This window comes from Thermobia domestica, chromosome 14 (assembly GCF_964235325.1).
Source record: "Thermobia domestica chromosome 14, izTheDome1.hap1.1, whole genome shotgun sequence".
Taxonomy (NCBI): Eukaryota; Metazoa; Arthropoda; class Insecta; order Zygentoma; family Lepismatidae; genus Thermobia; species Thermobia domestica.
The window spans coordinates 180590841-180614346 of NC_137467.1; the positions used below are offsets into that span (position 1 = coordinate 180590841).

The 23506-nt window shown below is 38.2% G+C and overlaps 1 protein-coding gene across 1 annotated transcript in view; it reads left to right on the forward strand.

The window, feature by feature from the left end:
• The window catches only part of LOC145670496 (uncharacterized), a 45343-nt gene extending 37630 nt beyond the window's left edge, over nt 1-7713 (forward strand). Inside the window, exon 3 of the mRNA XM_081739228.1 lies at nt 7067-7713. Within this exon, the coding sequence (XP_081595354.1) occupies nt 7067-7157 (91 nt within the window). The 3' untranslated portion in view covers nt 7158-7713. The remainder of the gene's footprint in view (nt 1-7066) is intronic.
• The last annotated feature ends 15793 nt before the right edge of the window (nt 7714-23506 follow it).

Consider the following 23506-nt stretch of genomic DNA (forward strand, 5'->3'; position numbering starts at 1 on the left):
CTACGAAAGGAATTTTTTCTTTTCCGATTATCTCTGTTATTTGAATTTTCGTTTGAATGTACCTGATCTGATTCATCACAATCATTAACGTTATTCTGATTACTTTCACGCTTACCATTCTTATTAACAGACACCTGGTTGACTTTCAGAAATCTATGATTATTGCTGTTATTACGGTTATCATACCTGGGAATTGCTTCTAATCTTTGTATAACGGACAATACAGAAGACAAATTCATAGTAGACAAAGTTGTTAACTGACGTCGGTAGTAAGGTGGAATCAAATTGAGAATCATACTAATAGCTAACGATTCTTTTATGTCGGGATTAATTTCTTGAATCTTATTACATCTATATGACACAAAATTGTACACACTTCCGTCGACTTTTGCATCATATGGTTTCTATTGCAATACCATTAACTTGTTAGCACGAACCTGTTCATTCTCAAACTCTAATTTGAACAATTCGGCAAAACGATCGTAAGAAGTGAAAAAACCACCATTGTTAATGTACCAATTTTGCGCAGAACCAGTCAACAAGAATTTGATAATGTCTAAATACTGACTACGAGAAATTGACATAAGCGAAGCTTGATCTTCAAACTTACGTAAGAATGCAGTAGTAGTCAATTCATTTTCATGACGTGAGAATTTCTCGAAAGATTCTAAATCTCGCAACTTTATAGCTACTTTTCTTTCTCGTTTTTTCCTCCGTTTGATAGTTTTTACCCCAACAAAGCTATTATCACTGTGAGGATCCGAAGAATCATTTTCACTTAACACCGGACTTACATCATAGTCAAGAAAAGGGTTGGTGTTTTTACGTACACTGGTATCAACTTTTTCTTCTTTAATTTCCACCTCGGGTTTTACATTTCCCACAAGTGTTGATGACCTAATTTGACTTTCAATCATACTTACACGCAAGTTTCTGACATCTTGATTTACTATATCGAACTTACTTTCTACTTCACCCTTAACATCGTCTATCATTGTTTGAGTGTGATGAGCTATTTCACGGGTTGCTATACTTACATCATAAATCTCGCGAACATTTTGATCTAACTTCATGATTCTACTTTCGTGTTCTCCCACTTTTTCCTGAGCTCGCTCAGCTTTATCATTTACTAAATTGACATCGGAACTTAAATCCTTAACGTTATTCCCAATCATTATAATACGTTCCTTAGTGTCCCTGACTTGATCTCCTAACTGATTAGCTTTAGCATTGACAAAACGTATTTTGTCTTCGTTATTTTTCACGGCAAGCTTAACTTCATCAACCTTTGTTTCTTGCACATTTAATTTCTCCTGAAACTGTGCTGACAGTTTTCAAAGTTATCCGCACAAGTACGACTAACCCTCTCTATTTCACTTCTCATTTGTACTAACTCAGTCGACAGTGTCTGAATTTGCCCATCCATCCTATGTTCTAACGTTTCTAATTTACCTGTAAGATCGTTAGAAAATTTTTCTAACTGAGCTTGGGTTTCATTCACAGCACCATTAAGTGATTGCTTAGTGTCATTTACACTGCCATTAAGTGATTGTATTTGTTCTTTAGTATCGTTAACAGCAGCGTTAATTTTATTAATAGCTTCAAGCAAAGTTTGCAAACTCAAATTTTCACTTTCTGCCATGATTACCAGTTACAAATATGCAAACACAACAAACACCAATAATATCTTCAAGTTAGCGCATATAGCATATCATGAGAAATGAAACCTGTCGAATATTACACCTAGATCTTCTCCGAGATGCCACATCCGTTACGAATCAATTAATAAAAACGTGAATTATTATTAATTGATCCGTCCCTGGAGGGAAACGCCATTCTATTACGGTTCTGGGTTCGAGCAGGATAGTGCTGCGCGGTGCACACCATCCTCAACCGGCCTCCGCAGAGAACTCTCTCTACTCTTCGCCCTCAAATAATATAGTTTTGCACTATTTCATTTGAGGGTTCAGAAACTTCGTCCCCACGACTATCGTTTAAGGAAGGCGCGACACACCTCACCGTTACGGTCCAGATCCGGACGGAACCACCTGGGCGAAGATCTAAGGCGGGTTATGAAAAATAGATGATAACATCACCTACTCTCATAGATTACTTACAAGCGACACAATGACCATAGTCTTACTTCGTCATGCGATCTAGAAAAAGAGAAAACGAACAAATCTAAACATTATAGTGCCATTTATTCAATAGATAAACATACCTGTGATACACTGATTATTTTGGATATATAGGCCCGCTTACGTAGTAAATTCGTAAAAACGCGTTAAATCGTCCACAATGATAGTTAATTCGTCGTGGCGCCAGTTACTTTAGTCACATTTTGTTGTTCACTCACCGAATCTGAAGTAATCTTCACAGAAATTGTCCTTTCTTCAAATTTCAAGTGTTTATGTAACAGTCGTTCCTGGCCGACTTAATAACAGCATTATGTAGCGGCTACCGTTGGATGAAACAAGTTATTCAGACATTTTTGGTTTAGTCTGTAATTATATGTCCATTACCTTCAAGAGCAACCTGCGAAGTCCTTTGTTTCACTTATAATCTCGATCACACCCCCTTGTCGTTATAAAATATTACTTGGGGCTGATTTACTTTAATAATGACTTACGTAAAAAACACCAGAATATTCAGATTAACAATACTATTTTCACTGAATATTTATGCATATTCGAAGATAACGATGGATTTTCCAAATTACATGACAACTTCTACTTTTTTAAATAACGTCTGGTAACAAGATCATGACATGATCAGCAAATAATAGCTGTGTCATTAATATCAACACACACCAACACTTACAACGAAAAACTAACTATTGCCTCTCTCTTCTTTCCTTTTCTTCTTCTTCTATCCTATCTTTTAGCACCACTAGGCGGCAGCATGATCAGTGAGAAACATATACCACACAAAGTGTACGAATTCAGATGAACGTCACATAATGCACTAACGCAGAATTTGCGTTTATACGAAATATATTTTAAGTAAAATTTTGGTACAGTTACAAATACTGGCAAAATTCATAAGTTTAGTAGTTACAAAGGAACAATTCTAATTGGTGTACCTCAAGAATCAGTGCTTGGCCCGTTGCTCTTTCTTATATACATTAATTATTTAACACATGAAATGTTGCCTAATAAGTGTGCTTTATTTGCTGATGACACCAATGCTATTATTACAGGTAACTCACGATATGATATCGAATATAATATAAACACTGAATTTTCACAATTAAGTAACTGGTTAACTAGCAATAAATTAGTTTTAAACAATGATAAAACATCCTTGCGATAAATTTATTCCTTACAAAATAGTAAAACATAATAATGAAGATAGTAAAACAATGGCTTGATAATCATCAGTTAATATTAAATGCTGAAATAACCAGGTATATGACGTTTTCACCAACTATAACAGGACAGCCAGAGTACATGTCACTAAAATTGCATTATTGTCAAAATACTGAAAAATGTAACTGTAGTCCTCCTATTAGTGAAAATAAAGTAAAATACTTAGGTATATTTATTGATAAGCATCTAAAATGGTCTTCTCACATTACACATATCGCCACAATACTAAGAAAATTATTATATAAATTTGTTCAATTACGAAACATTGTAAGCATAAAAATATTACGAACTGTATATTATGCTCTGGTAAATAGTATACTTGCATATGATATATTAATTTGGGGTGCTGCTTACCCTACTCATTTAAAACCTCTGATTGTTCAGCAAAATAATATTGTAAGAATATGTTTAAAAAAGGGACTTGAAAGTAGACTAGATAGACTCTATGACCAATTCTCAGTACTACCACTTTCAAAATTATATTTGCAGAAGGTATTAATATATGTTAAAAAGAACAGAAACAAATTGGAAGTAATAAAACATACGTATATAACCAGAAATGTGACAAACAAAAATTTAGAAATTAGAGCAACGAGTAAATCTATAACTCAATACCAAAGATATTACAGAGCTCCGAAGATCTATAATGAACTCCCACTCCGAATCAAAGATGAAAGTAATTTCAAAACATATAAAAGGTTAATTTTACAGTGGTTAAAAGAATTAAAAAGTGTTTTAAAAAACTATTGTTAGCTAAAAATAAGAATAAACCTCATATGTTATGATAAGAAAAATAAAACACGAGAATTAGGCTCACACACAAGCATTGCATAAAAATTACAAAAAATTGGCAATATAGAAATAATTGCATTGAATTAAGTTACCCGACACTGGGAGATAGACATGACTTCTGGAAGTCCGAAGTCCTGTCATCTCTGAATACCGGGTACGTTAAACTCTACTAATAAACGGAATCTAGGAAGTCCTATTTCCTTTAGAGAAGTAATAGCACTTATAAGTAGAAAATTTACTTGTTAATTTCTGTAGCAGTTATTTTTTCTTATTCTTTTATTTTATTTTCATTAATATTTTGTATATTGTTATTTTATAATTTAATATGTTTATGTATTTTTAATGCATATTCTTTAATATATTGAATACACCCAATATATTAATTTTCTTTATTAAATAAATAAAATAAATAAAAATAAAATAAAAGAGTCGACTACTCTATTTCAACTAAATTTCTTGGTGTCACCAATAGTTGAAACTAACGTGGAATGAACATATTTCTCAACTCAACAAGAAAGTAGTATTTGTTTCGGCCTTCGTAGACTAAGAGGTAATGTCACAACACAGGCTTTAGTTTCAGTGTACTATCCAAAATTCCATTCTTTAATAACTTATGGTATTTTTTTTTGGGGGGGGGGTATTCTACTGAATGTATTAGCACGTTTCACTTACAAAAGAAAGCACTAAGGGTTGTGTTTGGATTGTCACCGAAGTCTTCTTGCAAGCCCATCTTTCGATGACAAAAAATATTACCATTACCTGTTGTGTGTATCTATTAAAATTATCTTGTTTACTGTAAGTTACAAACACCTACTTATTGAAAACACTAACGCCCATAAATACAATACTCGATTCGTTAATAATTTGCATGTTATCCCCCAAAATTTCTCGTTTTTCAAACAAGCGTATATATAAACGGTATAAATTTTTTTCAATAAGTTACCTGACTTTCTAAAGCAAAACAAATCATATTCTATCTTTAAATCTGATCTTCACAAGTTCTTAGTATATAAATGTTACTACTCGGTAAATGAGTTTTTTGAAGACAATGTATAAATGCTTTTTGTTAATTACGTTATGAATGTGTAAGCTTATAAAAGCCATAGTTATGTATGTATTACTCTATTTGTAAGTTTTTTTATAGCATATATGCATGGGCGGCGATTAGGGGGGCAGTTGCCCCCCACTTTTTTGAAATGAACCATTAATGTATATAATTTCATTTGGAAATATAAAGTTTTTGTATGTATTAATGGTTCATAGAATAAAAATGGTGCCAAAATATTTGCCGGTATTGGTTGTCTTCCCGTACAGTGAAGAAAGCTACATGAATTGCGTTTTAATTGTCACGAAAAATGGCCCAAAAATTAACCTATTGGAGTGCCACAATTCGAGTGTACTTTCATTTCTTCTTAAAAGGGTTCGATATGTTAGTCGCTTTAAAACTAATTGAGATAACACTTCGCAAAAAAAAAAAAAAAAAAAAAAGAAGAAGTTCTTCACAAGCAGTGTTTCTTTCAGAAACAATGTTCCGGGCCACACACTTAGTATTCCGGGGGAAGCACTGCAGGCACTATTCTATTTATTATTATATTATAGACGTATTATTTTGGTCTCCTTCGGGGGTGGGATACTCTCAGAGCTTCGGGGGGGGGGGGGGGAAGTGCCTCCCAAAAGCATGTCTGGAAGAAACACTGTTCACAAATTATTCTTTAATTGCACAAAAATCGACAGTTCCTAAAATGTCTTTTCTTCTTTCTAATGATAAGCAATATTTTGATAATATTTCTTTTCAGTTTAACATCCCGTTCAGCAGTGAGGCTATATGAGACGTGGACCTACTGATTAACATGGAATACAAACCACATGAGTTCCCGCCAGGAATCGAACCCGGGTCTCCCACGTCAAAGGCGCGGCATTGTTTTGCAGTGTAATATATGAATTTAGGGGTATACATACTGTATACAATTTTGTATATACAATTAAATTTAGTGAATTCAACATAAATCTAGGTTTTACGATTATTTTGCATAACTGGAGTGTGGAGTGATACTAAGTATTGTTGAGTTTTGATGTATTCCAAAAAAGTGATAACTGTACCCAGGGCCGGCGAGAGCGGTCGCGGGCCCCGGGGCTGAGCAATCCCGGGCCCCTTACATATTTCCTTATGACTTTTTACATACTTACCACTTTGGACGGAAATAAACTAAAATGAACATTAAGACTTATTTTGAACTCTTTATTAGACAGCGTTTAATTTATATGTTAAACAGTATTGCTATATCTCCAAATAAGTGAATTATAACTCTGAACCTAACCTATGTTCACTGTTCGCTGAGAAAAAAAACTTCATTAATTCACTATTTATGACTTTGTTTAGACCCTATACTTGTTGGTTCTAAGATTTTTGAAGGCTTCAAAACTAAAATGAATAAAAAAATATTTATTTAAATACAATCGTATCAAAATATAGAAAAAAAAGCAACTTATCTATTTGTAATAGCAAAAGTTCTCCCCTAATGCTCAATCAAATGCTCAAAACAAACTAATTTGTAAAGGAAATACAAAAAGAAAGTATTAAATAGTTAATAAAAGTTGAGAAAGTAAATGTTCTCAATCATCCAACCTACCATGCACTATGCATATCTTTGCACAAATTGTTGCTATAAATAATTATATAGAAGTAAGCTATGCAGTTAGTCTTCCTTAACTAGAGACATGAGGCATTAGGCCTAATTTAGTTACTTCAATAAAATATTGCTCAAATTAACTATAATGTGATATTAATAGTAATTGTCTGTAGGAGAAATTTATTATATGTATTACTACTAGACAACTGTTACAGTTACAATGTATCCTTTTCTACTTATAGTTACAACAAAATTCCCTTTCTGGCTTTTTTTCAGGGCGAATTCATCAATGATAGCATCCAGTTTGGTACACTTGATAAGTTCTGTCTCCACTGCCAACAAGCCTAAGCTTGACAATCTGTCTTGACACATTGTAGAGAGTAAAACATTTTTTACTCTATTTAACAGAGAGAAAGAGCGCTCTGCACTAGCAACGGTAGCAGGGATTGTGACGAATATACGAAGGGCCACTGTCAGATTTGGAAATAAAGTTTCTAGATTCAAAGTTTTGATGTTATTTAGGAGATCCCATGGTGAAAGCGTTTTCTCACCAAAATTGGACGAAGATATCAATTTCAGGCTATGCAGTTCATCAGTAAGATCATCTCCTAAATCTTTTGGGTATCGCTGGACTAATGCAGCTGTTTGTTCTTGGATCTGGTCACCTGTTATTTCTTTGCAAGACCACAGTACACAAAAATTGTTGCACAAAGAGCGCACTGATTAGAAGCGAACTGAGTAAAAATATACATTTAGTAATTCTTTATCCTCCGCCGCCGGGCCCCCTTTGGGGCCCTGGGCCCCAGGGCTCTGGCCCCTCCTGCCCTCCCCTCTCGCCGGCCCTGACTGTACCTAATGGCAACGAACATTTTTCGGGAAACTGCAAAAGTATTTCTTTAAATGTCGCAGCATATGCTTGTAGTATTTACTGTTTTTCTAAGAGTAATAACATGTAATAATATGCATGGAATTAAAAATATAAGTTGTTCATTAATTCCCAGTTTCAATATAACTTGCGAAACAAGCCTCATTTTTCATTACTATTCGATCAGTATTATCCTTTCTGTTTGTTTTGCGAATTTGTTATCAAATAAGCCCCTAATCTGACCACACAATTTTCCAGACAGAATTTTAAGATGTTCATGAGCAAGGAATCAAATCTCTTCTTACACCTTCGTTGTTTAAGAGTACAAAGAGGGCTAGTATCTACTTGCGTTGCTCTTGTCAATTTACTTAGTAAAATATGAAACACGATATACGGTATGTTAACTGGAAAATACAGTATCCTAATAGTTATACAACCTTTCGTCAAACAAAATGTTAGAAGAAACCAAAAAACTAACATTGATATACAAATATTGAGATTATGTCTTGCCCCCCACTTTTGACGTCCAACCGCCGCCACTGCATATATGTACTTACTTTGCGTATGTAATGTATGCGTACTCGAGAATACTCTCATTTGTATGCAAAACAGGCAAATAATTAGATAAATAAAATAACTAAATGGAAGTTCTATATGTTATATGTCTGCAATAATAGTTGGGAGTGATGGTGTATATGCTGATATTTGTCAACATTGATTTGTACCGGCGTGTGGCTACCTCCATTAGTACACATCAGGGCCGTGCTGGGATACCAACGAGGACGGTGAAAACAAGTTTATCAAAAGGGCGCCCATACAAACGTGAATATATATATATATATATATATATATATATATATATATATATATATATATATATATATGTGTGTGTGTGTGTGTGTGTGTGTGTGTGTGTGTGCGTTATAACTTAATCACTTAATCATCCGGAGGTGTTTCCTGTCCCCGGGATAAAAGGGAAAGTATAGAACAACCTGGATGTAGAGATGCATCGGAGCTTTGAACATCCGAAAATTTTGGAAAAATGCAGAAACAACCATAGTCGAGAACAAAATGTCGGATCGAAATTGGGCAAAAGAGAGTGTCCATTATATTTAATTGTAGATTCCATTTGTGTACAACCGTGTTTACTGCAGTGGCGGTGCAAGGGTGATACCCAAAGAAACTGGAGTATTCCTTTGAGTATTTTATCAAACATTGAATGAGGAAATGTACAACAATCAAGTACAAGATTTCAACAACCAAAAGTAAGAGTACAGAGTTCAAATTAGAACACTTAAAATTCGAAAAAGAAATCCACATGTGTGATTGATCTATTTTGTCTCAGTATAAAATAAACTCTCGGAAGAAGAGTTTAGATGAAAAAAGTTTTTAACGCATCGCAGTTATATCTTCTAGGCTAATGGTAACGGATGACAAATTAACTGCTTCCCGTCCAAAGTAAGAGTGTGTGAAAATGAAAAAAAAAATGACTGATCCAGATTAGATTTATTATGACTGTGCATAGTCAGGCAGGCAGCAAAGACCATGTATGATGAACGAGAGTACAAGGGATTCTTCACATGAAAACAGTCATTGTCACAAATTATGTCAACAGAATTTGGGCGAAAGTAAGCTGCATTAAAATATTTCCTCCTTGTAATACGTAATTCTGTGAAAGATAATGACTCCGAGCACAGAAGCAATAAAACTCGGCGAAATACAAGCTGTTGCGTGTGTTGCACAATGATGCAAAGAAATATAGTTTCAAACTACCGATTTATTGTGTTTCGTACAAAGTAGGATAACTATGAAATACTCAGAGGTACCTTGTGCAGTATTTTGGAAATGCAGCATGTGTACACGAGATAGATGTGAACAATAAGAGTTCACAGTCTTTGTGGATTATTGACTGTATTGCAAACATGATATCGGCGAAGAAAATTTTTCCGCATGCTGTGAAATACATCTGAAATTTCGGAGATGACTGCGGCAGCTATATAAATTCGAGCAACAAGTTCTTCGGCTGTCTTACCTGGTATTGCATTCAAAATGAGTTTCAATCACCCCCTTAAAAAGGAATCAAAGGAGTGTGAGGTAGAGTAAACGAGGTCGTCATAACAGAGGTCCTCGCCCCAGTTCAAAGATCTGGAATGTTTCATTTAGGTAGATCTGCTTATTTTTATGAAAATGTGCAGGTGCTCTGTTATGCTGGGATCACATCTGTAGTCTTATGTTCAAGGGTATACGTTCTAACAATTTCGGGAGAACATTACGTATAAATAAAAAAAATATGTCTTCCCACACAGGCGAGTCCGTAATAAATAAGGTCCTGTCACAAAATTATCCACCATACTGCACAGCATGCTCGCATTAAATCTCTGCTGCTGATCGTTCACTAGAGCTGCATGTCAACTTTTACGCCCTACAATTTGCTACAGTTAGTTTCAGGACGGTCTCTGATCATGCCAAGTTCGCTGTCTTCAAATTCAACTGTCCACATAGTGCAATTCCGATTTAACGTAGGGAAAATTGAAGAGACCTTATTTCTCGAATGCGAATATAGACATGTGGAAAACAATAGGGATAATTAGTCTCCTTTGAAGGCGATGGTCACGATATAAGCGAATCGCCTCTAGGCTATTTCTTTTGTCTGTCCATAAATGAGGTGTAAATCTGTCAGCTCATGGATAGGATAATGTGCCATTGCACAGGCACATACAGATTAACACAATCAATTTTACTTAAACACCAACGTCTACATTTTTAATCGACTGGACTATACCTAGATATAACCCTCTAACGTTGAACGCATCACTTCCTGTTCTGTTATACAGCAATTCCATCGGACTATGTATATCTCTCAAGTTGCGTAGATGCCACTATAACTCACTTTACGAACAATTCGTCAGGAAAAATAATATATCACAATTACCGCATGCACATGACTGGGGATAGTTGGTCCCTTCGCGATTCCGCGACGAATCGAAGAACCTCGGACTAAAAGGAAGTCCTTGCTGGTACGGGGTGGTAACTTCAATACTCCGACTCTAGATATCTCTTTCGATTCATCGAAGCCCTGCCGCCAGTGGCATACTAGCGGCAGTCTTTCGACGCGTCGCTATAGCGACGATCGATATTTACCCGCCAGTGGGCCACTAGGTGTTGGCGACGTTTACGGCATGGGGTCTATGCATATTATGCTGTGCTAGTTTTTACAATGTGGGACACCACATGTGGGGGAAAGCCAGTCAATGGAGAGATTGAAATCTCCAAGAACTGTTGCATTGCAGTCCGTTACGGCGGCAATCAGAGTCACGACACGCTTCCAGTATGTACAAGGGAGAGTTTCTCTTTGGTCGATAAAAGCAGCATATGAGTTGTTTTGGACCGTTTAAAATGTTTATTTCAACCCATAAAATTTCACAGTCCTCACGGTATAAGTCGTTACGTTCTTAACTTTTTGGTTTAGAGTTCATGCATATCATTACACCACTACCACGTGAACCCCTGTCCCGTCTGTATATAGTAGTTATTGGAGAATGGCAGTTCATAATCAAGCACATCATCAGTCATCCAAGTTTCAGAAAAAAGCTAAACAGCCATATTCTAGAAGTTCATGTAAATGTATTTTACAGTCACTTAGTTTATTTTTAATGGAGCGAACGTTTCGATAATAAATAGAAAGGGCATGACCCTCACTGGGTCGCCGATTGAGGTGAACATAGCCACTGAGCAGAACGATCAGCAGTAGGTGGTGCCATCTATTTGTAATTTCTTACCTGAAGCTGTCTGCCCCGAAGAAGAAGGTTTCGTAATGGCAGTCCAAAGAGCCTTTGGAAAGGATGATACAGGAAAAGAAAACATCCTTTCAGAGCAAAACAGGTCACAAACACAACAATGAAAGCCCAGTGTTTTTCAATGTCACACCATCCTGCAGATACAGATAAACAAAACGCTCTAACGCAAGGACAAAGCAGACAAAAACTTAAGAATATCAGAGCATAACAAAACACTGACACACCACTAGACACCATGTTTGAAACTGTAAACATTTACATTTCTATTGAAGTTGCAATGTTTTACACATTTAATATGAATACATATTTATTTGAAGTGTTATAAAAAGCACCTTTATAAGTGTCTGAATCAATAACAATGCCAGTTTTATTATTATTATTATTACAATTAATGGACATCAGTCTTTATTTTTCTATCATCTCATTCGGCGGGTGTCCAATATCACGCATTGAAACTATTTTTAGATGGACCAAAATGGATTACAACATGTTAAAGAATTCAAAAATGGATTACAGGATGAACCACAATACAAAAATGGATTACAACCTGAAAAACAGTACAAAATGGATTAAACATTCTATTCTTTTCTTAGTGGTTGTTTCTGTATGAACACTGCTACGTTAGTGTTAAGTAATGAATTATCAATTAAATCTAAGATTATTACCTATTACGACATATTATTAGCTGTTTCATCGCTGTCACTTTCTGGGACTTCCGTAGTTTCTCCTGAATGGGGAAGGAGTCTGAAGAAACTGAAAGCTGTTCGGGATGCACTGAAGTTCGGGAGGTTGAATAAAGTTCCTAAATTTTGAATGCTGCCTCTGCAGCTGGGTCCGTACGCGATCCAACAACTCATCAAAAGATACGATAGACATACGAAAGTAATTAAAGAATTTTCCTTCGTCTTCCCTTAATTGTGGAAACAGTATAGAGAAATCTCCTTCAAGATACCGTTTCTCTAGAAAAGGGTGAACCCATATGTGTCTCTGACTTTTTTTCTGCCTGTGTCTTAACAAGGCGAGTAGAAAACACATTTTGCGTCTGTCCATTACAACCACCACAACACGACAAGAGTCACAGAGTTTTGTTTCTTCAGTTGCACAGCAACCCTGCTCGCATATTTTTCATCCACGGCAATACGCCGGATAATATGAAAGGGGCCGAAACCAGATCCGGCAAACAGCCGGAAACGGATCCGGCAAATCGCTGGATAATGTGAAAGAGGCCTGAACTTTATCTGTCGCTGATCTTTAGAAACAAAAGAGTTCCCAATACAAACATTTGAATATAATACCAGAGGTCAGCTTTCAGAAAGTGGGACAACACAATGTAACATTTCGAGTTAGAAGCATTGCACATTCAGAATGCTGTTTTCCATTATAAAGGTATTCTCGGAAAATTCGATTCCTACATCCCCGAAAACGAAAACATTTTAAAAGAATTTAGACATAATTCGCAGCGACAACCTGACGACCAGCTGTTTAGTGAGATTTTTTTTTGTTTTAAAATGCAGTACATGAAAAGCAATTGTTGCTTGTTCCAATGAAGTGACTATACAATGGATCAAATGTAGCGTATACCCGCGTACTTCCTAAATGTTAGGTGGCTATACGATAGTTTCCAAAAATTAGAGGTGGGTATATGCCGTATACCTGCGTATACCCTCCATTACATCCCGGCTACATATATATAATGTAGCTCCAAAAGATTAGCTAATATTCTTGTAAATTTGAGCTAATGATTTCTTAATTTTAAGTTCATAGCTATAAAGGTAATTAAGAGATGGCAGCACAGCGATGCATGGACATGTAAAAAATGTCAACAATTTGTAATGGAAGAGTGGATTTATTTTAACAAACCTCGTAACATATTAATAATGCAGTTCAACAATTTTCTTCTTTTGTTGTAATAATGAAAACTAAAAGTAAGTTGTGTCGAAATATTGTCCTCTCCGTAGTAGTATAGTTGGATATTCTAATATTAATATACAGTTACGGCGCAAGGACGTATACTTTACCATCTGGCGCAGTACAGCTTTCGTAACAAGTCTAGACTGTTTTCTTTGCGTACGTGTGGACGCACGGCGATCGGAATTCAGTTTCGGGCGACAGGTTACGAGAGATCGAGGGTTTCACCCAAGTGGAAGCCTGCTGAAGTACACTATTATTGTGTATTTTTTGCTCATCAATTCTGAATCCGTCGTTTCGCTTCGCTTCCATCACTTCACAGTTAGCAGTGTCTAATTTCACATCGCTTATGGTATCTGGCTATGGATACCGGACAGGCTTCAGGACCATCAGCTTCCAGACCTTCTACTATCTCGACGAAGACGGAAAAGCGGAAGCCTCGTAGGGAAAAGTCTACAGCAGAAACAAGCCCAGATCGATCTCGCTCACCTCTTAGCTGCCCAGTACCGTCGTCAAGATCGCCACCATCCAAGAAATACCATACAGATGCCCACAGCATCTCTAGTTCAGACGATGACCGTCTCATCATTGACGAGGAATTTCCTCCTCTGCCTCCTCCAAAGCTGAAACCGGACATTTATAGCTATCTTCTTCAAAATTACGATCCGAAGTACCGGAATTCGAAACTTCTTCTTCAACAAATTCTGAAATACCGACCACGCTCTGAGATATCACAAATAGTAGAAACCAGGAACGGCTTCATCATCAAGTCATCATCACCAAACTTTGCTACAACCATCCGAGATAAACATAGCTTTGAAATCTTCGGAAAAACCGCAACGCTTTCTCCACTCACTAACAATAAGCAAAAACAGCGCCCACCCCCACGCCAACCACCTACCATGTCGGTAGTGGTCCGCGGGGTTGATCCGTCGATAACAGATGCAGAGGTTGAAGATGAACTACGAGAGGAAGCCTATTCCTTCAAAAAATGTATCCGTATTCGGAATAACCAGGGGCCTACCTACATGGTCCGGATCTTGACCACTTCGCAAGAAACGATCAACGATCTACTAGATAATGGAGTATTCATCTTCAAAAAGAGACATCGTGTAGAACCGTCACGATCACCAGCACCACTTCCTCTTAGATGCGAAAGATGTCAGGAATACAATACGCACTTCACTGATCGCTGCACCAACCAATTCAAATGCGGCTATTGCTCTGGACCTCATCCAACTCGCAACTGCACTAATCTTCAACAAGCTCCTACTTGTAATACTTGCCACGAAAGATTTCATCCAACTTACAGTTATAAATGTAAGTCTCGGCCTACTCCAGAAGAGACTAAACCAGAGCTAGTAGTACCATTACGTACTCACGACGCTCAGAATCAAACAGTGGATACACCACTGGAACCCAATCAATATGTCACCCTTCATCAATTATTAGCATTCATCACCTTGACCCTTCAGAACGTCCAACCTTTTGCACGGCCACTCATGTTACAGCATGTTCAACATGCCGCTCGCAACCTTTTCCATCTTGATTTCCATGCTACCTATAATGGCCCCTACGTACATTTCCATGGAACTCCACTTACAACTGCTGTCTAAATCTATCTTCACTATGGCTTTTATCATGGCTCTCATATTCTTATTCCTCAAAATCCGCTCATTTTTCACTCATAAAATTCTGTTTGAACAACTTCTACTAGAAGAAAAAGTCAATACTTTCCTTCTGAATGAAACTCTCCTTACACCCAAGCTCACTTGCCGCCTTTCAGGATATCACATTCTTCGCCATGATAGTACCATACCAGCCTGCCGTGCAAATGGTGGCGTTGCCATAGGCTTTTCACCTCATATACCTCATCGTACTCATTCCGCTCCGATTCAAAACCTACCAGAACATCTCATTACTACTCTTTATTATAAGTCATTATGTGTAACAGTAGCCACCATTTATGTTCGTCCGGTCACACAATACCACTATCATTCTTTCACTACATCTCTAACAACTTCCGTCATTACATCATTTTAGCAGACATTAACTTTCACAGCCGTTCTGATAGAGATAAGACAACTTTCACGAATTTCATTGTCACAACTACGACCGGTATAATTCATCCTTTACCTAAACCCACCCGCCCGGAATCCAATACTACTCCAGACGTCGCCATAACTTCATCCTCTTTATCACACCGTATTCACATCGATATCTTAGATCCAATAGGAAGCGATCATGTCCCAATTAAACTCAGCCTCCGAGTATCCACTACCTCTATCACCAACACACCACCCCCTCCCAGACTCATCCCCCGCTATGATAAAGCAGATTGGTCGAAGTATCGAACTTACTTAAGTCACTCTCTTCAGCAATGCGTTCCTCCCACTACGGAAGATGAGTTATACTCTACCCTGGATCATATCACTAAACATATACAAGTTGCCTCCGAACAGTTCATTCCTAATTCTACCTATTCACCCCATAAACCTAAACTACCCCCACAATATCTTACTCTCATACAGCGCTTCCGTCAGTTTTATAAAGAGTATGTGCGATCTGGAAACCGTGAAGCTCTTCAACATCATCGAGCCCTCCACCGTACAGTTTCAAACTATGTTAAAGCTTATAAATTACGACAATGGATCAAGGCTTGCAATTCTCTTTCTGATACATCCCACCCTACCAAATATTGGAAGCGTTTCAACGCCCTCACCGGAAAATTGACCAAAACATCCTATCCACTCATTCATCACGATCAAGCACTCCACTCAGACCAAGATAAAGCTAATGCCTTCGCTACCTATTTACAGGATATCTTTACGCCTTTGTCAGCTACACGTCATTTTCGTCATCATCCTACAGATCACTTTAACTTTTGGTCTCCACATCTTCAACCAAACGTGCATCACACAGTCTCTTCTCACAAAGCTCTCACTGCCCCTATCACTCCTATCGAGATCAAGCATGTAGTTACCTGCAAACGCAACACAGCACCCGGCATCGATAACATCTCGTACCGCCATGTGAAAGAAAGCCCAACTGTTCTGATAAATATTCTTGCCCTGATCTATACTTTTATCCTTCGTACTGGCTATATACCCGCTCCGTGGAAAACGTCTAAAGTTCTTATGTTTCTTAAACCAGAGAAACCTCCCGACCAAGTATCCTCTTACCGTCCGATTCAGCTAACCCCGGTTTTCACTAAAATTCTGGAAAAAATCATAGTACAACGCCTTCATCTCCATCTTTCACGGTACAATCTCTTGCCAGTCCACCAAGCAGGATTCCGCCCAAAGTTCAGTATTAACGATCAGTTCATGCGTCTTCTAAACTACATTACTAATCACTACAATACGGCAAAACCATCCTGCCTGGTCCTTTTTGATCTGGAAAAGGCATTTGATAAAGTTTGGCATCAAGGACTTCTCTCTAAGTTACTGAATTTTCACCTTCCCATCGCATACATACGTTTCATTTATAATTTCTTGTCTGGACGCCTCGCATACGTTTTCATCAATCAACAATCATCTCATCCTATCTTCCTACATTCCGGTGTACCACAGGGTTCTTCGCTCTCTCCCCTACTCTACCTGCTGTATGTTGCAGATATGCCTCCACTTCTTAACAACGTTCATTTATTTCAATACGCCGACGACACAGCCTTTCTTGCCGTAGGTCGCACTGTTCACCAACTTAACACAGCACTGCAGGAGGCGATAGATACATTTGTTCTCTGGTGTGATAAATGGAGGCTTAAGATCAATGCCAGTAAAACACAAACTACAATATTCCTACCACCCAACAAACGCTCCAAAGTCCACCGCAATCCATCTCTATTAAATCTCACAGTTAACGACACTCGTCTTCAGCTTTCTAAAACAGTCAAATACCTGGGACTTACATTGGACAGACACCTTTCTTGGAAAGCACACCTGCAGGATGTTACAGCAAAAGCTTACCGTCGACTTAACTTACTTAAACGTATAACTGGTACGACTTGGGGTCTTCACTCAGAACTTCTTTTAAACACCTACAAAGTATTTCTTCGCCCAGTGCTGACTTACGGCCATCCTGCCTGGATTTCAGCTCCCTCTTCCTATTATCACAAACTTAAAGTTCTCGAACGACACGCCCTTCGTATAGCATACCGCATCAAACTTCCCAGTCCAACTCAGACTCTATACGACCGAATGCCTTTCCCTCACATCTTATTCCATCTCGAACAACTTCGCCTTAAGTACTTTCAGACACGTCTCAATCTTCATCACCCGCTTCTCCGCGATACTATTAACGCTCATACCAACTTCGATCTTCCACATCCCATCACACACTCTCCTCTTTCCCTCCTTTTCACACTGTATCATTACTCTCTACCACCCGACCACCCTGATCTTCCACTGACTCGTACTTTTCTCATCGACCATCCTCCACCTCATATCACACCGTCATATTCAGCACAGTAGTCCTCTGTTACTAACAGGGCTTCCCTTTGTCTCTCATCAATGCTTGGAGCAGCCCCCAAGCGAGAAGATTAACTTGCATCTGTCCTCTAACAATCACCCTCGTGTTGTGTTGTCTAGTGCACCGTATCTCATAGTCATCTCATTCTTCTCTTCTCCCATATAGAAAATATTGTCCAATCTAACAATCAATCATGCAATACCGACATTCCCCTACCTCATGATTGCTATCGCAAAGATAGCAATATCCACCTTCTGAATCATAATAAATTTTATGAAATAAAGTGATAATAAAATAATGAAAATTCCCTTAGACCATCTCCCAGTCCTTTCCTTCCAATTCCCAAACTTCTCTTTCCCCATGGAGGGCGTAACCCTCGGGCGGGTAGCTAGCCTCGGCTAGCAAAAAAAAAGCAAGGACGTCACATCTTTAACTTTGAGCAGAACCCAGCCTCTCTTATAGCTGTTAATCTGTTAGCGAGAATCAGGTGTAGCATACGCACTTGTGAGCATCACAGACATACGCTATTTAGGGGATTGACGAAAGTTGACACTTTCGGAGGGTCGCTTGCATTTTTGGAATATCATCATTGTCATCTCCATTATTATTTTCATCACTACTCTTGTCAAATCACACGGATAGGTTGTGCTGGTCCTTGGACCAATGCACAGGAACCTACCCCAATTCGTGGGGCCGCCGGCTCCTAGCTCTTCTGCAGTTGAGCGTGAAACTGTATCTCGCTCCAATCGTACTAGGCATCTTTCGTGGGGCAGTCAACCCAATTTACGAACAACTAGACCCAGAGATCGTAATGATTCTGGTGGTTCTGTTCAATCAAGTAAGCGACCTCGCGATAGATCTCGGTCTCCTGTCCTGCCTACTAACCTGGACTCAGCTATGGATACTGGTTCTGGCAATTTATCTTTTTATACAGCCAAAGAATCTATCTATTATTTTCTGCTCACAGATTTCGATACCAAATATACTCATTCTAAAATGGTGTTCTTACAAATAATCAAGTATCTGCCTCGAGCAAGTATGGAAAACATTGTTAAAACTAGAAATGGATTCATAATTCGCTCTGAAGACCCGAATTTTGGCATAACACTCCGAAATAAAGCGTCCTACGAAATATTTGGCAAAACAGCTAAATTAACGAAACAAGCAGATCGGAAGACAAAACAACCACTCCCTCCTCGAAAACCACACATGTTTTCTGTTGTTATTCGGGGAGTGATACCAGAAATTAGCGATGAAGAAGTTCTTGAAGAACTCAAACTAGAAGGAATCGAGGTTCACAAATGCATTCGCATTAAAAATAGTACTGGCTCTACTTATATGGTACGCGTTTTGTCGCAAAATCAGACCTCTCTTGACTATCTGTTAGCTCATGGTGCTCCTGTTTATAAGAAACTTCATCGTGTCGAGCCTTCCAATACACCAGGGCCGTTACCACTTCGGTGTGAAAAATGCCAAACTTATAACGCTCATTTTACAAACCAATGCCCTAATCCATCTAAATGTGGCTATTGCGGTCAACCTCACGACACAAAATCATGTAAAAATCCACAACAACCACCAAACTCTTCCACCTGTAACGAAAATCACCCAACATACAGCTACCGCTGTAAGGGAAAACCTCGCGCAGAACCGGAACGACCAGAATTAACAGTGCCAGTACAAAGCTTTGACAAAGCAACTCCACCCTCACAGTCTTTCGCACAACCTCTCTCTGTCGAAGATCTTCGTTACATCACAATTGTGTTACAAAATGTTTTTCCTTTTCAGCGTGAGCACATACTTCGTGTTGCCATTTCATCAGCCAAATCTCTCTTTAACCTTAACTTTACTGCAACATATTCTGGACCTTTCGTTCACTTTCACATCGCACCTCTAGAAACAGCAGCCTAAAACCAATATGGCAGTACATATTATGGCTCTGACTTTACTTTTCCTCAACATCAGATCTTTCCATCAGCATAAAGTACTTCTAGAGCCTCTTCTGTTAGAACAAATCGATCTCGTAGCCCTTAACGAAACAGCTTTAAAACCAGGCTCTTCAGCACGACTTTCTGGCTACCAACTACAACGATGTGATTACCATGATATACACGCACGTGCTCAAGGAGGAGTGTTAATTGGTTTTTCTCTCAAACGTCGTTATCGCCAGTACAATCCTACTGTATTTGCACACCTTCCTGAACATCTCTTATTCTCCATATATTATCCTTCTCTTACAGTCAATGTAGCTACTATATATATACGCCCTGGTCATCCAATACCATTTACTTTCTTCGATTATATAGCCCATAATTTTAAAAATATAATCATCATGGCTGACATAAATATTCATAGCAGAAGCGCTAGAGAAAAACGTTTTACAAACTTTGTTCCCAATACATTACAACTTCACATTCATAATCTTCCTGCTCCCACTCGACCAGCTAGCCAAACAACCCCGGATGTAGTAATTACATCCCTCCCGCTTATGAACGACTGTGAGGTGAAGGTTCTTGACACGATCGGGAGCGATCACTGTCCCATCAAAATCACCATCAAAAAGATTCGTTTAGCTCTACAAAAACTAGAACCTCATATTATCCACCGATATGATAAAGCTGATTGGCCTCAATTTCGACACACCGTCAACACCCGTGTCTCCACTTTTCAACCACCAACTTCAGAAACTGAAATGTATAATGTTGTCAACCATATCACAGACACCGTACGTAGCGGTGCTCAACAAGCTATACATGTAGAGAAAATTTATCCGTCTAAGTAAAAATTGCCTCCACATTATCTCTCTCTAATACACAAATCAAGACAACAGTTTCGAGAATATAAACGCACGGGCAACGAAGAATGTCTTCATCAACACAGAAAATGGCAACGCACTGTTACAAATTATCTCACAGCATACAAACGTCGCACTTGGATCAGTGCCTGTAATAAACTCAACGATGAAGCCTCACCAAGCCGTTATTGGAAAACCTTCCATAGACTAACGGGCAAAAGCACTAAAATATCGTATCCTCTTTTGGACAAAACTGTTCCTTTATTTACAGACCAAGATAAGGCTAATGCTTTTGCAACACAATTACAGTCAGTCTTTACGCCTGCAATATCACATAATCCTCGTCAACGCACAGACTTGTCTTCTATTCCAGCTTTACAACCATCACTCTCACACGTCATAGATATCGACCATCCTCTTACAGCACCTATTACTACCCATGAACTTCAACGTGCACTTCATAAGAAGCGAAATACTGCACCCGACATTGATCATATTTCGTACCGGCTAATTAAAGAAGCTCCTCTCTCTTTATTGTACTACTTGTTGCACTCTACAACTTTATCCTCCGTACAGGCTTTTACCCTGTGGATTGGAAAGTATCCAAAATCTGTATGTTTCTTAAGCCTCAAAAGCCTGCACACGCCGTGACGTCTTACCGACCAATACAACTGACATCAGTCTTCAGTAAGCTGTTTGAGAAAATTCTTGTCCAGCGACTCCATTTACATATCCAAGAGCATAACTTACTACCCATACACCAAACAGGTTTTCGACCGGACTTTTCAATTAATGATCAGTTACTTCAACTCTCTACAATAATAACAAATCAATATAACAAGGCTTTTCCATCTTGCCTAGTCATAATGGATCTTGAAAAGGCTTTCGATAAAGTATGGCATTATGGCCTTATTCAAAAGTTACAAAAGCTTAACCTCCCGATCTGCTACTTACGCTTTATATATTCCTTTTTAACTAATCGTATAGGATATGTTTACATAGGATCTGCTATTTCACACCCTATAATTCCATATTGTGGCGTTCCACAGGGTTCCGCTCTCAGTCCGCTCTTATATATACTTTATGCTTCTGATATACCTAAACCAATGCAAAACGTGTTTTTATTTCAATATGCCGATGACACGGCCTTTCTAGCTCTCGGCAAGACTATGAATCAGATCAGCACGATATTGCAATCCACTCTCAACGACTTTATGCAGTGGTGCAAAACCTGGAAGCTTGCTGTCAATAGCGAGAAAACACAAGCATTGGTCTTCTTACCCCCGAAACGCCGCTCCAAGGTTCATCGCAATCCGCGAAACCTCAAAATCACACTTAATGACCGTAATCTTCAACCTACCTCAACGGCTACATATCTTGGGGTTGTATTCGACTCCAAACTAAATTGGAAGGCTCATCTTGAGAAAATATCCCAAAAGGCTACTATCCGGCTTAATCTTCTACGTCGCCTAACTGGAACTACATGGGGCCTAAACGCGCCATTGCTACTAAATACATATAAAATGTTCCTTCGGCCCATCTTAACTTTTGGACACATAGCTTGGTGCAACGCTCCCACAAAATTTTATGACCGATTGTCAATACTCGAACGTCAAGCCATTCGACTTGCGCATCGCATAAGACTGCCATATCCAAACTTTCTCACTTATGAGCATATCGATTTTCCTCAACTGTCTCAACATCTCGCAGATATCCGTTTGAAATACATACTCTCTCGTCTGACTGTCTCACATCCATTTTTTCTTGACACTTTACAGGCTGATGCTGAAACTGACGCCCCGTATAGGTACTTGCACACACCATTAAATATCCTTCTTACGTTGTATCTCAATACTGAGCATCCTACCGCCGATGAGCGCGATATCTTTCAAATTTATCATATACCAGATCATCTTCCTCACTTGTTTCCATCTTTGCACCATGTATAATTTCATCACTAACACTGGGCTTTCCCACTGTCACCATCAGTCTCGAGCCGCCCCGAGACAGAAGAACTAATCTGCATTTGTCTTCTTAACACTGTGTCTGTGATTGTGGCGTGCATGCACTTCGTTTCATCTTTCATCTGCATTATATTTATTCATCAAAACACAACTCTATACACTCTTTTCTCTACATAGTCATTTTAAAAAAAGTAGCACCCTTTATATATATGTATGTTTATTGTATATATGTATTTCTTTTTTCTGCACTTACATTTAATGTTTTCTACACGATTTCATGTTTAGATATGTATATATATTTTTTTCTCTTCAACGTTTTCATTTCTCAATTGCACATAGTCCATCAACAAATGCAATGAAACTAATGTGTAATAACACCTGTGCCAAAGAGAGGGCGTAACCCTCTAATGGCCAGGGTTAGGAATATTATCACAATGTCAACAAATGATGAATAAAGAATTCCCTAAATCCCTAACCCTTTACTATTACAAAAAAAAACGCAAGGACGTTAGCAACTTTGTTCCAGCAAAAAAAAAAAAAAAAAAAAAATTAGAGAGGCAAGAACTAGTAACTTGATATCTTGCTTCTGAAGGAGGGATAAGAAGATTAATAAATGTATTAGTTTTATTGTTGTGAGGGTCAGTTCGTTCCTTTTTCATTTCCAGAATATATTTCTTTTAAACCCGTAACAAATGAGATTCCGGCAAGTTGTATGTTTCCGAGTTTCGTCGTTTGTCAATTCGTGACTTTCGATCCAGAGGAAGTTTCGAATTTCTTGGTACCAATGATTTATGTAATTTTGAGTTTTCATACACCTCTCCAAGGATACATTCTTGCGGCCAAACTAGTCAAACAACTTTTATCATCTGATAAGTTATTGCAAGGTTGTACTTTGGAAAGAGGAAGAATGCGTGCAGA